The sequence below is a fragment of the Nelumbo nucifera genome, chromosome 8 (genome assembly GCF_055504915.1).
Source record: "Nelumbo nucifera cultivar China Antique chromosome 8, China Antique-T2T, whole genome shotgun sequence".
NCBI lineage: Eukaryota > Viridiplantae > Streptophyta > Magnoliopsida > Proteales > Nelumbonaceae > Nelumbo > Nelumbo nucifera.
In genome coordinates this window covers 8,206,656-8,222,237 of record NC_142656.1, presented here as the reverse complement: position 1 = coordinate 8,222,237, position 15,582 = coordinate 8,206,656, and the positions used below count along the sequence as shown (strand labels likewise).

The 15,582-nt window shown below is 35.7% G+C and overlaps 1 protein-coding gene and 1 long non-coding RNA gene across 7 annotated transcripts in view; one reads left to right on the top strand and one right to left on the bottom strand.

Moving 5' to 3' along the window:
- LOC104592065 (putative RNA-dependent RNA polymerase 3) overlaps window positions 1-14,718 on the top strand; it is a 73,639-nt gene extending 58,921 nt beyond the window's left edge. For 2 of the 6 annotated variants that reach the window (XM_088893165.1, XM_019196825.2), the window contains 6 exons: window positions 935-1,160; window positions 2,622-2,767; window positions 3,198-3,360; window positions 11,085-11,223; window positions 14,022-14,185; window positions 14,277-14,718. In XM_088893165.1, the coding sequence (XP_088749291.1) occupies window positions 935-1,160; window positions 2,622-2,767; window positions 3,198-3,360; window positions 11,085-11,223; window positions 14,022-14,185; window positions 14,277-14,510 (1,072 nt within the window). In that variant the 3' untranslated portion in view covers window positions 14,511-14,718. Of the gene's footprint in view, window positions 1-934; window positions 1,161-2,621; window positions 2,768-2,888; window positions 3,174-3,197; window positions 3,361-4,363; window positions 6,909-11,084; window positions 11,224-14,021; window positions 14,186-14,276 lie in introns of those variants that run through there. The other 4 variants (XM_088893166.1, XM_088893167.1, XM_088893168.1 and 1 more) reach the window with 4 other exon arrangements.
- LOC148789600 (uncharacterized) lies at window positions 1,337-9,128 on the bottom strand. Its single transcript, XR_016079461.1, has 2 exons — window positions 7,230-9,128; window positions 1,337-1,919 (listed from the first exon to the last, which is right to left on the bottom strand). It is a non-coding gene; the product is annotated as an uncharacterized LOC148789600 (long non-coding RNA).
- Window positions 14,719-15,582: the final 864 nt, after the last annotated feature.

The following is a 15,582-nucleotide window of genomic DNA, read 5'->3' as shown; positions in this document are numbered from 1 at the left end:
TTATCCATTTGATCCATACGAACCCTAAACATTATTTGAAAACCCTGGTTCTTCATCAACTTCTCCATATTACTTTCACTATTTATTCAGTTTTATCCTCCTCAAGGCCCCATATGGGAAATTTAAAACCTTAATATGAGTGTAAATAGACAAGCAGTGGTGTTGGGTGAACATCCTCTACAATATGAAACTAATTCTTTTTTTGTATTGCGGGGGGGAGGTGTTCTAGGAAGCAGCTGGGGAGATATAAAACATGCTTCATTTGGAGTTATATATTACATACAGAACAAATCTGTGTAACTACACATTGTGCATCATGGCATTATTAATAAAATTTTCAATTACTGATAAAAAATTTTAAACCTTAATAATCAGTATGGGAAATTCTTCTTTCTATTTCTCCCTACAACAGTGGTTCACAGAACCTTGCATAATTGATTCATTCATTCACATTAAATCCCAATTGGTTTAATTGCTTAAAGCAGTCCTTTGGTTACTGGCCCTTGTTTGTTGATAATGTCGTTGATTAATATGACACATTTTGAAGGATAGGTCTATCCAGCTAGGTACTTTTATCTCTAATATCTTATTTGGCTTAGCATTGGATTAAATACTACAAGATCCAAGTTCCTTCCCATTCTTTCCACCCGTCAATTTATATGCTTTTTCTCAGTAACTCAAGTTATCCATGGAGGACTGACCTTCAGGCCCTTTATTGACATATCTAGGGCATCTCCAAAAAACTCTTCCTGCTGAACATGGTATATTTTACCAACAAAATATTATCAGTTCTTTACAATTACATCTTTGAAAAGCATTAACTATATAGTTTATATTCTAGATCACACTATATAAATATCACATAGTTACAATATTGGCCCCCATTGTTTGCTTGTATATATGTGACATTCTCTTATTGTCTAATTATGTGCAGTGACAGTGGACAAATTTCGGGAAAGGTGTTAGTGTACAAGAATCCTGGCCTTCATTTTGGGGATATACATGTCTTAACTGCAACATATGTCAAGGAATTGGAGAGTATTGTCGGAAATGCTAAATATGCCATTTTCTTTCCTATAAAAGGGCCACGCTCGTTGGCAGATGAGATGGCAAATAGTGATTTTGATGGGGATCTGTATTGGGTTTCAAGAAATCCTCAGGTTGGCAGTAATTAATAAACATTTAATTTAGTTTCCTAGTTAACAAGTTTTTTCCCCTTTGTAAATATTTGATTTCTCCGTTTTCAAAAAGTTAAAAATACTGGCTTGTATTTTTGTGAAGAAACTAAAATACATACATCAGATCCTTTGTACAAAGAGAATCTATACAAGAGGTCTTCCAACAAAATTTAGATATATTAAAAAGACAAAATATCACAATGTACCAAAAAGACATTCATAATAAGTGCCCAGAACAAGTGATTTACTGCCAGCCAAGATCTTAGCAGGGTACCAGCTGTCTTGCTTAGGACATTGTTTTCTGTCTTTAACAGAAGGAAGAAGAGATAGAGAGATCAGGACAACAATGTTTACTGTCATGAACATGCATATTTTAATTAGTGTGCCAATATGACTTGTCATTTTATTTTGAAGGAGAGACTTAAGAGATTAAACATTCTCTCACTACATTAACTTATATATCAGCACCGGCAAGATTATTGTCAATATCCTGCCTTTTAAACTGAAGTAACATTTAGAGTTATTATTTTTATATAAAGTTAATTAATGTGGTGCCTACTATATGTAGTACAGTGTTCAGTCATTTGGATCATCATCATCAGTCATGCTAGTCTAAGCCTCATATGATTATTTCTGTCAACCCATTCTGATCTTGTTTTGGCTCTGGCACAGCCTTTGTTCCTGTACTTTGAAGGATGCTCCTTTTTTCCTTCCTTATTATCAATTAGTAATCCTTATTGGCTGAAGTAAACAAGACAAGAAGAGAAATTAGAGGTAGAAGAGAATAATGATGGAGAAAGGATAAGAGATAGATATTTTTGCACACTCAAAATTCTTATTGGCACATGGTTCTCTTGTATTTATTTGTATTGGATAATCATAGTCTTGTTATGAGCAACAAATTAGATTTGATTCAAGAGAAAAACCAGAAAAATAAGAGAAAATTTGGAAGTAATTGATATAAGAAGTAGAAGAAAAGAAAAAAAAAAAGAGAATTTGAGAAGGAGTTCACCCTGTTCTATATATAGTGCTGCCTATTGTAAGTATATGTCCAAGGAGAAAGACTAAATTACCCTTGTTTTCAGTACAGAAATAACATTGAAATGTAACTTAGATGGTCAACATACAGAATTACAAATATACCCGAATTGAAAATACTGAAATGTCCCAATTGCTCCTCACTCTACATGCTACTACAAATGTACCAGTATGGTAAAAATAACCTCATCCCGTCATTTTAACAGTCTTTTAACCATTAAGTTGTTATGATCCCCTTTCAATATGGTAAATGATCTTCATTCTCCATGAACATTGTCTAGAGTCTTGATAATTGTGATAAATCATGCTCCAAAAATAAGGACTATATAGACGTTTTCGTTCTTCAAGAATTGACAAAGTTTTGATTTGTACAATATTTGTTATATGTTGTCGTGTCTTTTCCAGCTATTGGATTATTTTAGACCAAGCAAACCATGGAAACAGACTTATTCAAAGAAAGCACCATGCCATCGGAAGCCAATTGATTTTTCTGCTGAGGAATTGGAGAATCAGCTTTTCCATCTGTTCTTAACAACTAAGTTTGAACCTAGGTAAGGACACTCCTATAAAACTTATTCTGTGTTTATAACTCTAGGTTATCCTTATCCCATTCTATGTATCTATTTTGAAAAACTGAGGGGTCAATCCAAAATCTTCTATCCCTTTTTGTAGTTAAATTTTAGGTTTGCTTGATCATCTGTGTTGTTTGCATTATAAACTCCACCAACCTGGAAATCAGTAAGTTAATTTTAAGCATCGTTTCATTTTGAAAAGAACCTATTACTACTTATCATATTTTCTTCCACCTTAAAGTAACCTCTAATTCATTAAAAATTTTCCAAGTGCTAGTTTCAATCAATGATCTTTTCTAAGGATGCACAAACATATATCTATTGCTTTCACTTATTTAAAATATAGCTACTTTGTACTTACGTCATACTTTGCCATCTTAACAACTGAAGTGGTTTCTTTTCTCTCCAGTAAGGCTTTAGGTATTGCAGCAGATAGCTGGTTGGCATTTATGGATAGACTCTTGACATTAGGAGATGAATGTTCTTCTGAGAAGGAATGTTTGAAAAAAAAAATGCTTCAATTGGTTGATACATATTATGATGCCCTTGATGCACCAAAAAATGGAATTAAGGTTAGTTATGTTACTCTTATATGCCAAGTCTCCATGATCTGTTGTTGGTAATTCTGTTCCTTTTTTTGTAAAATTTTTTGGATTGCTAACTAAAATGCTTTATTAATTCAATGAAAAATGAATATTATATGTAACACCTTGTATCCCTTGGTGTAGGCTGGAGCAAGGTTCAAAGTATTGATACGATACACCCTGTATCAGGCGTATTGTATCATATCTTTAGGGGTCCGATACACCTGTTCACAGGTGTTTCGGGAACCCTCTTTTAATGAAAAATATATATAAAACTGAAATTTGAAAAAAACTAAAAAAAAACATAAAAAACGCACGGGTTGGAGTCCTCAAAACAATGATTTCCTATTCATGTCTATAGTGCCATGATATGTGGCTATTTGTTCATCCAGCTCACTCTGACTATTGATTCCCCCTCTATTACTTTCTTCTCGATGTTTAACAACCTGGCTAGTGTCAGTCCTTGTGGTACTGCTGATAATTCAACTCTTAGAGAGTCTCCATGACAAGTTGGGCTAGACCGCTGGAGCACAATGCTAATATAGTACCATTTGCATCTCTAAAGGCTATCTGTTCTGGAAGGCCCTGGATTTCCAAAGAAGCTTCCTTCAAATTGTAGCTTTAATCTGTCATTGCTAGGTAATAGCTAATTCATTAGTCACAGCTCTTATGGTTGATGAATCAGCTACCATTTACCATCCTCTAAAAATGTTATCTATGGAATATGAGCAATATGTGTCTTTATGACTGCATCCATGGCTTGATTTTACCCATTGAAAATCCTTGTGTTTCTTTCCTCCCAATCTCCCATATAGTTCATAACAGTGCTACCCCAGTGCTTCTCCATGTAAGTCTCTGTCTTCTTCTTAGCTTTTAAGGTAGCCTGTTCTGTTGTCAGTATATTATTGCAGTTTCTCTTTCAGAGTCATGCTGCGAACTGAAAGAAGGTACTTAAATACTTTCTAAATAAATAAAACATATTGTGATATAGGAATCGAGATTTCATGAAGTGCCCTTGATGCTTGACAGCTTGTAAGTGTTCGTAGCTATGGCCATTCCCATGCCAAGAATTTTAGATTGGGAGACAAGGTAGGTAACTAGAATGTAAACGTGACAATATTTGGTCAAGAGCAAATCTTCGTTAACTTTTGTAACACTTGAAAGCAATGCTTAGTTCTATTTCATTAGCATTACTATTGGTTTGATAAAGCAAACTGTAGAGAGTGATCTGACATAGAAACACCACTGTCAGTGATTTAGGATGAGATAGTAATCAATGAATTTAATCTGGCATTTATTTAGAGGTTGGATGCACTGAATAGGTTATGCAGAATACTAACTGGCCTCCAAAAAGAACATATTAAGAACTTGAAACTTGAATCTATAATTCCGGGGTTTAGGGAATAGGAGAAGCAGCATTCTGGAACTAAGGTGGTGTTTGGTAGTGCCGGAATGACCTTTGAGCTCTGTAATTGTTGCTCCTTGGAGGTTAGTGGTTGTTTCATTTAAATATCTGGACATACCTCTGAATTCTGAAAATGTTAAAATTTCATAGGTGGTTTCCTCTCTAAACAAATTCAGTACTAAATCAAGAGGCTAGTTGGACAATATTGCCCTTTGACGATTTAGCAAATGAATTGACCATTGAAGTTCCACATAATCTCCTCATATAATATAATATATAATATGCTAATATAAGATTGGAGGCTTTGACAACCCTTATACTATTCGGAAAAGGCATTTTGCCCTCAAATTAAAACAAAGGGCCAATTTAGACTTTAGATTTCAAGAAAAAGCCCAACTGTAAGCAGATAACGCCGAGTGTTAGTGACACCGTTCACAATTCGTTAAATAATGAATAAAATAATAAAGGTAAAATATAAAAATCTCCCTTGAAGTTTCTTACAATCATAAAAACCTCCTTTCAACTTTTAAAAAAATTGACAAAACCTCCCTTCCGTTATTGACTCAGACGGAAAACATTTACCTGTGCATAATTTTTTTCCAAATACCCATTTTACTCTTTTGTAAAATGAGTATTGAAATAACTAACAGATGAAGAACGGTGACGGAGGGTTTCTTCTTGGTCTGTACGAGAGAGAGATGGAGTTGGGTTTGAGATAGGGAGACGCCTCCAAGGCCTTCGCTTTTGCAGACAAGAGTCATAAGGTTAGTGCCAAAGGTCTAGGGTTTTGCATGGGCTTAGGTGTTGGGATTGTTAACAGTAGAGAGGACGAGAAACTAGAACCTGATGAACGGGATTCTGCTTTAAGTGATGTAGATGAAATGGAGGAGAAAAAAGGATTCTACCAATCTGCCTATTCAGCTTGATCTTCTCCCTCCTGGTCCCGTCCCTCGTAACCCTCCTTCGCAGCTATGCTTTCCATGGCCAACTGAAAATGGTAATACCCGATGTGGCCAAGTAGGCCTGTAAATGGATCGAATTCGAATCGAATCAGGCTAGATTTGAATTCGAAACCGATTATGAACACTAATATTCGAATTCGATTTGATATCTAACGGATATCAAATCTTTGAGTTCGAATTCGATTTCGATTATCAAATTGAATATCCGATTCGAATTCGACTAAAGAATCTGAAAATTTTTGCATAGCAACCATTCTCTAATACTGTAATCAAATTACCTTGGGAAAAGAGGCATGGGACGACGGTAGGCGTGGGTTGCAGCACAAGAAGGTGATGTTGGCGATTCACACTGAGACTGAGAAAAGAAGATGATGGGTCCCAGCAGAAATCACGGGTTGTAGGGTGATGATTGAGAAAAGAAAATGATGATTCTCAGTCTCATTGTCATTGAAACTGAGAAAAGAAGGTGAATAGTGATGGGTTCTCGACTTCCCGACGGCGATTCAACGTCTCACTGTCATTGCGACAGAAACTGAGAAAAGAGAGAGAGAGAGAGAGAGAGAGAGAGAGAGAGAGAGAGAAGTGATGAGATGAGCGACGATGGCGATGACCGGTGATGGATCAACGGTGGTTGCTCGGGCAGCGTCTAGCGACGACAAAGGGAGTGACGGAGGTCAGAGGATTAGGGTTTTACACTTTTAGGGTTTTGAGAAGATGAGAGAGAGGGGGTAAGGAGGTCCAGGTTTGAATGAAATGAAAGAGTTCGATGTGATTTTTGAACTCATTAGTCATTTATTTTTTATTTTTTTAATCTTTATATTATATAATAATATAATATATATATATAATCGGTTGGGATATTTATCGAATCAAAGCATATCCGAATTTGATCCGATAATTTAATCAGTAAAAAAATGTATTCGAATTTGACTGAATATCCAATTCGAACTATCGGAATTCGATTCGATTATGCCGAATCTTGGATTCGAATTCGAAATTATAAGTGGATCTATCTCTCCTTCTTCCTCGCGTTTTCCTCTGTCTTTGACAAGCTCGAACACAGAAATGTTGGAAGGTTCATTGATGCCCTGTAATTAGCATGGCATTTTAGATGTTGATGTTATTTTGGCAGATTAACAGTTCCCCGGAAACTACTGCTTCAACACTGCATCTGTATAGAAATTGTGGGTTAGATAAAACTTTCCCGTGATCATGGTCAAAACAAAGACTCACATGTATCTTCTCTTTTTGAAAAATCAAACCCAGGATCCCCATTCTGTTATCTTGATATCCAAGAAACTTCGTGAATATAAATAAGAGCTGAACGAGTAAATTGATAGTACCAGAAACTTTGAAGATTTATCATTCAATTTCATTCTTTGCAATCAAAACGTTCAGAGTGCTGCGAGATTTAGTGTTGATCTTTCCATTACAAGGGTGATAATAAATAAGGAAGATGAGCAAAGATAGGAAGGCGAAGTGGTACTCACCATTCTTAAGATCTTTGTCTTCAATTTTCTACGAATACAGAAACTATGACAATATTGCGAAGGGGCTGAAGACGCTATTGCCTTCTGATCCGGAGGCGATCATGATAGTTTATTAGTTGTGGCTACACATTTCTCTACCGCCCATAAAGTGCGATTAGGCTAATCTTTTTTCCCCTACTAAGGATACTAAAATTTCTGTCCTTCCCATTGTTTTTCATTCCTATATATACTAAGTACTGGTTCAAGTTTGGGCTTTCGTCTGAAAATTAGTGTCGACAAAAAGTAAAAAGCCATTATTTTAGCTTAATAAAATTCGTTTAGTGGTCTTGACCGGATTTACACGTCTATTCTGGATGAATAATCCTGTTTACTGAAACCACGGTTAACACTTGTTCATCATGTTGACCAGTTATTCCGAGTGCTCTTGGCTCTGATTCCATGCCCAAACATGATCAGAACTAGAATTACTCTTTACGTTTTATGGGCCACACATCGTATGACCAAGAGAAAGAAGCACTTCAACACTGTAATAGTCAGTCACTGAAAAAAGAGGTAGCTTGAGCCAACCACAGAGCAACACAGAGACGTGTCATATAAGTGCTTTTGGAGCCTGAGTTCTGACATGGTTTCAGAAGACTAATTTTGATGAATTGGAATTGCTGGTTTGGGTTGTGGGAGAGAGATCAAACATCAAAGGTTTTTATTTTATTCGGTGGGATCCACTTACAAATTTTCATTATTTAACGGATTGTAAACAGCGTCACTAACACTGGGCATTATGGTTGGCCTTTTTTTTAAAAAAAAAATCTAGGGTCTAAATTGGCCCTTTTTTTAATTTGAGGGCAAAATTGCCTTTCCAAATAGCACAAGGGTTGTCAGAGCTGTTATCCTTTTAATATATTATGTGTGTGTATTATATTATGTATGCATGTATGTATGATAATATAATACATAATATATCAAAGTTTTGAAAGGTGTAGGCCTCAAGGCACTGAGGCTTAAGCCTGAAAAAGTTTCAAAATACGCATAATTAACTACTATATATATGTGGTTAATTAACTAATTTCTATAACTACAATAAACATGCATTATCATCATCATTTAAGCCTTGTCCCAACTATATGGGGTTGGCTACACGAATCCTGTTCTGTCATTCCATTCCGTTTGTTGTCATATAAAAGGGCCATTACCCAATGTTGGTCCCAGCCATTTGGGTCTTGGGAGGGGTGGACTAGATATGGAGTATGGACCTAACCTTTGGCATTTTCTTTGTACAAAGTGGTCATTATCAGATTCAAACCTGCATTCTCATGCTTGTTAGCCCAAGATTTTACCATTAATTATTGGACCATTAAATCATTTCTCACTACTTCAACTACTGACCTTTTTGGTCTACCTCTAACTCTTCTAGCCCCTTCTACTTGTAATATATCATTTCTTCTTATTGGTGTTGTAAATGGTCTTCTCTGCATGTGATCAAATCATTTTTGTCTACTTTCCCTCATTTTATAACCTATTGGAGCTACTCTGAGGTTCCTTCAAATAAGTTCATTTCTGATCCTATCTAATTTTTCCGCTTATCCTAATCTTTTATCTGTATTCTGTACTTGGACTGCTTTCCTGTTGGTTTTAATAAAATTATCTGTAATGTTTATCAAATGAATCACTACTTTCAGAATTTAAATATGTAGAAAAATTGTTTCCAAAAAGCATATATTAAAAACTTAAAACTTGAATTTTGCATTTGCATCACTGAAATGATAAGTAAAGGAGCTTCATCTCTTTTCTTGAACTTGGAGTAAGACTGTCACTGGTAAGAGGAGTTCCACTTCTCTTCTGGGCTTGAAGTAAGGGTCTCATTCCTCTGAGCATCAAGGGAAAAGCATGAAGATACAGCAGACAATCCATAACTTGGCAGAAACAATGTGAGAGATGTCTCAACTATACTTAGCATCTTTTTGTTTTTTTTTTGTTTTTTTTTTTTTTTGGGGGGGGGGGGGGGGGAGGCAGAATGGGTCTGGACTCCCAAGGCTATATTGAACTCTGTTGGACTTTGACTACTCTCAAAAGAAGAAAAACATATCTTTTTTATCAAGCTGTTTCTGCTTTCTGTCCAGCAGTAGAATATTTATAAGGTCTAAATGGAATTGACTAAAAGACCTGCTTGCTACAAAAAGCTGACTGGAGGTTCCTTTAAACCCATCTAAACTGCAAGTTATTCCAAAGGACTAAAATTTGGGCTTTCACTGTATCAAAGTACCATCTAGGATTCAGGATGCTTTGTGCATGGCAACCCAGGTAAGCACATCCTAGGTCTGCTGCATCACGACTCATGCTAATTTCTCAATCAACTAGCAGCAGGTAGTCATAACTTGTTAGGGTGACCTTCATGACAGATAGGTTGTGAGCTACCTTAAATAATCTAGTTGGAAAACAGAGATAGGTTGGACAACTTGTGAACTGCCTTAAATAATCTAGTTGGAAAACATGTTTTCATATGATGTGGATGCTGATGATAAAAACCATAAAGTTAACTAATGTAAAACACTACAAAGAACTTCTGAAACCCAAAAATGACAAAATTTGACTCTCTAGGATGGGGTATGATGCCCTCTAAATTATGATCTTAGACATTCTAATTTTGGTTCTGACAAGTTTGATCAGCTTGCTTGATTCTTCTTAACTAGTGGAACAAGAAACTGTTCAGGCCTTTGTGAAAATTTAGTCCTGAATCCTATCTTATGACAAAGATTAATCTTGATTCAGACGGTTGAAACTCGTTTTGGATGTCTTTGATTCTATTTTTCATCTTCTGACTTTTTGCTTCTCCAATGTACTACTATCATGATTTAAATCAGTTATTGATGAGCTTGCTCTATAGGCCAGGCCACTCAGATCTCATCAAGCATTATGGTTAGGTGCACTTTATCTTGATCTGATTTGTTTAGATTAAATGTGGACAGAACATCCACAATAAGTTAATTTGATTTGTCAAAATTTCAAATTTTTGATAGATTAAATTTGGTTTTCATTGCATCATTAGATTCTTAGTTCTTTTGACATTGGTGACTTTTCTGTATCCATTCCTCCCCTCATCTTGGGGAGTTTGCCTTTTTGTGTAGGTGTTGTAACTAGGGTTCTGGAGAAGGTCCAACTTGCTGTTTCTTTTCTGGGTACAAAGACTAGCTTTTTTGAAAAATATAAACATGGGTTCTGGTTTCAGAAATGTTTTGGGGAATCTGACTAAAACAAACTTAAAAACATGGATTTGAGGACCTGTGCAATAAATGTAAATGATCATCTATTCCTTGGAGCTTTGCCTTGAAAAAGAAGTTATTCAAGAATTCTGGAGCATCAGTGTTTGATGCATGCTCGACATACACTTTCTCCATTTAGAAGATTTTATGGAACACTTGTCAAAAATCCACTCAGTATATTGGTGGTTAATCCTAAAATTTATGGGACTACTCATCCATTCGGAAAGGTTTGGGGTCTAGAAAGGAATCGGATTTATAAAAGAAAATGTTGATTATATATATAGCATGAGGATGTTATGATGAGCGAAACATCTCATTTCCACTTTGCATATCATACTCTGTTTCTCATCTAGCTGCTTCATGGCATCAATACACTTTTCATTTTTTTTTTCTCTTGCTTTTTAATGACATAATGCATATAATCCCTTTGTACTGCAAGTTTCTTTTAATGATCACTGTATGAAGTAAACTTTATTACAGAATCTTGTTTTAAATGATTGTTTTTACATTATAATCTGAAATTGAATCTTAATCTGCATCAAATGACTCTTCCAAGCTTGATTTGGTGACCTTGTTTGCTCTTTTTTTACCCAAACAGGTTGAAGTTCCTAAGTGCTTGCAGGCTGAGAAATTTCCACATTTCATGGAAAGGATGAATAAATACAATTCAACTTCTGTTCTCGGATTAATTTATGATGAGGTGAATTCATTTCAAAAAGCAAATCTATCATCAACAGGTAACAAATGTGTTCATACAGTTAATAATTTGAGATTTACAGGCTTGAACCTTTGTGCAGAAAATAATATAAATTTGAAAAAGGGATTAATTACATCCTTCCAATGTTGTAAGATTCAGTCCGGAGAGGACAGTCAGACTATGAAAACCATGAACCAGCAGTCATTTCAGTGTTTTAGAACCCTGGTTTTTCAAATTTCTGAAAATTGGCTGACCCATCAAAAATTGGCGAGAACATTGAAAAACCATCCAAGTTTCAATGACCCACATATAAGTTATGAAATGGCAATGACAAGATTTGAACCTGTGACCTCTTTCTTGTGTGTAATAACACACTTCCATTGATTCATCACACCATTCATGTTTTCTTTTCTCTTTAATATCTATCTATATTGATCAAATATGTGTACATTCATGAATATAATGTGAATTCAAAGACTTGAACCCTGGTAACTTGTTTTAAACCATTTAGCCACTACCTGTACATGTGTTAAAACATACATAATTTTATATCTTATCTATATGACGTCTTGGCTCATTGGGTCAACCCAGTGGCCAGACCGTTTGTCCTGTGGCTCAACAGACATTCCGGTTTTGTGTCTGGTCCAAGTCTTTAAGAAGGGGGCACATCACTAACCAATTCAGGCCTCAGGGAGTACATGTTTTAAAAGAAAATTACTTTGTAATGATTTTTATCATTATAAACAGGGGTTTCTTTGTCTTTTCACTAGGGATATGCCTGGTTTATCAAAATTAAAGAATGTAACGTGCCCAATTCATTCTCCATTTGAAAATACATTGTATACATTCACATTAATATGAATCAACTAGACTGGCTTTCCTCACATGATATTTCATTATGTCTCTCTCTATTTCTATGTTTTGCCCCAACATAGATATAAATGATTCATTCTATGAGAAGTGGAAAGTTAAACAGTGACTGGATTAAACTTACATAAATACTTCAAAAGATAATTATGCAATTTCTGAAAGTCGGTGTTGTTACTGGTTTAGGGCCTCCATTTTCAGCTCCGTTGGAGCTCAGACCTTGATATGAGTAACTAGGGCCAAGTGCAGTGGTGGAGATCATCACCTCAAAGTATGCATGTCAGGAGAGGAAAAGGAAGCAACATAACGCCGTAAATTCATCTCTAGGCACTTTTTATCAAATCTAAGCCATGGAATATTTTAATTGGGCAAGAGTAGGAAGTATATAACGCAAATGATAGGGAGGGGAGAGGGGGTAGAGAATAGAGTAGTGTAATGCATAATAGGTGGGTGGGGTGAAGAGGGGTTGGGTGATGAATATTTGGGAGAAATATTGAATTATGGTTTAGGTCTGAGCCGTAATTCTGATATTCAGTAGCACATGTAGGTTTATTTTTGTGGAGGGCCTGATGATTGAATGCTATGGACTTATTTTCTCAATCAGGTCCCATACATTACACCCAGTATCATCCAGTGCCGCCAGACCAACTGCAGCACTAACTAGTCAGTCAATACTCATGAATCATGATGCGATCACCTAAATGACTAAGCATCAACTAGGTCAACTAGTGAACCGCAAAGCTATTTTAAAGCTTTATTTGTTTGTTTCTACCTTTTATTATTTGAAATATATAGACTATTTTAGTTATCAAAAAATATATGGACTATGTATGCATGTTATATTCATTATGTTGCTTTAAATATTTGTGATGATTGGTATATAAAATAGAAAATTGAAAAAAAGAAGGCAGTGAAGGAGTCCTTCTAAGTTTTTTTTTTCCTATCAATGGTTAATCGATATGGAGTTGCCACGAACAAAAGAAACATCTAATAGTCAAGCTTCCATTCTTCTTTAACTATGGTTGTCATTCCCTATCCGGCCTGACTTTTTATTTGTTTGCAAAACAAAGACTGTAAACCAAATGTTCAATACCCTTCTTTTCTTGCATAATTGTAATATTTATTTACATATTATGAGATTGCATCAATATCTTAAATTCGGAACATGTCTTTTTTATCAACTTGTCAGCACCTAGAAACCATGCCTGTCTTCACAGCACAAGATTTCTGCAGCGCTTAGTAACTTACTTTCCCTACTCCGCACCCCCCAAAAAAATGGTATTTTGTTCTTTTAAATTTGTTAGGCAACAACACAATTCCCTTGTACTTGGTCGCATTTGTTATGTTTTTGGGAGGGAATATGAGCTTATGGTGGTGTTTGTACTTCTTTTCGGGATTACTTTTATTGATGAGTTTGTAGGGGAGGTGATGCTATATGTAAGAGGTTGGATGATCTATTTTCTTTTTTTTTTTTCTTGCTTGATGATTTCTGATCGCCTATCTCTGTACCTTAATTTTCTTTTAATAAATTTACTTTTACTATCAAAAGAACCTTTTGGGGCTTTTTCTAGGTTTGACCCTAGTAGAAACTTTTTGGTCTTTTGCATTTTATTAAATTTTCTTTGAGTTAGACAATCTTGGTTGGGTTGGGTATATTCCTTCTATTTATTATGTTTCTCGTCTTCATGAAATATGCCATGCGGCCTTGAATGGAGAAGCTACCAGGTCAGGGTGAAAGATCTCTGCCCCAAGAAAATATTTGAGAGTACAACAAAACAATGTACCTCAGGGGTGCTAAGTAGATAATTATCTAAATGTACATCCCAAGAAGGATTTCATGTCTCGAAATTCCCAACTCCTGGTTACTGAATCTTTTTTTACTGTCCCTAGGTCTCTGTGTTAAAGAACTTCAGTGAATAAATCTAAAATCCTTGTATGATCAGTTGACACTTCTACCATTGTGTGATGCAGAAGTATGGAAGCTCTTTTGTTTTGATGGTGAAGTTGCTGAAGCTTGCATGGAGAAATGGCAGATGCACTATAATGAGTATCGAGATGAAATGAAAAGTGCGATGGAGCTTGATGGTGAGGCCAAAAATGCATCTGCAAACGAAGTTATACAAAAGTATAAGCAGGTAATCTTTTTCCAAGTCCTCATGCTTTTCGTTGTGCTCCAGTGGCTCCTCTCCAGTTTCATAAATTAACTGACATGCCACTGCAATGTAGCTCTTATATGGTGCAGCAAATTTTGAACAGAGTTCAAGAACGAGACAGGAAATATTTGAGGATTCTCTTGCCATTTATCATGTTTGTTATGACTATGCAAGGACCAAAGGGGTTGAGAAGTGTAGTTTTGCTTGGAAAGTTGCTGGCGAAGCCCTTTGTATGCTTTACACCATAAAGCAGGATGGAGGATCCATCATCTGTTCACAATCTATTCTACGCGAGCTCCTAAGCTAATAGAAAATTCATTATTATTGTAATTTAAAATTTAACTTATGAACTATCTTCTTGGTAGTGCTTCGCACAATATTTATCAAGGGGTGGCAATAAGTTCCTGGCTCTGTTTTGGAAGAGTGCAAATGCCGGTTCATTGCATAGATGTGCTTTCGTTAAGATTTATAGATATTTGATAAGAATACATTTATGTATTTAAAATGGAAGTAAACATGGACTCCAAGACATGTCTGCATTCAAAATGAGAGCAAAGTTTGCATCCAGAATCTCATTGCAAACTTTGCACTCAAAGTTGGTTAATTTTAAAAGGTAGGTTTCAGTCTTGGGATCTGTGTTTGTACCTAACACAACAAAAATTCAATTGACAAGATTATTAAATTATAATCACAAAACTAGGCTAACTTTGCATTTTTGTGAACTAGAAATATTTGTGATGATGGGATTCTTTGAAAGTAAAAACTCCACACTTCAAAAGCATGAAAATCCAGTCACACATTGGGAACATTTCTCCATGAATTAAAAATACATGTACAAGGAGAAATTCTTACTGTAGTTGAATACCATGTTGGTATTGTTTTCAAAGTTCTAAATATCGATAGGCCCGATACGCCGGTAAGGGCATATTGGGCAGTATTGGAATTGCTTTTTTATTTTTTCTACTTTTTTTTTCAAATTTGGTTCATAGGGGCTGGTTTAAGGTTCCTCCACACCCTCAGTAGGGGCATATTGGGGTTATCTCGATACGGGCTGATACATAATGACTTTTTGAATCTTAATTGCTTTTGCTTTTCAGGGTCTCGGCTTGACATAGTAGTATTTGTATGGAACATTTTTTTTTGTATTTGTACTCTTCTTAATCCGAGACCAAAAATCAACTCTGGATTTCCTACCCACGAGAATTTTGCCCACATCTACGCATAACACATTATCCCCCGGTGAATTGGGAACATCTCCCCTTACATAATACTATGTAGAGATGAGATGTTCTCTATGTATGACTGATAAATGTGGGCAGAATTTGTGTGGGCAGGAGATCTGGACTCCCAAAAATCAAGCCTGCATCTCAGGAACGTAA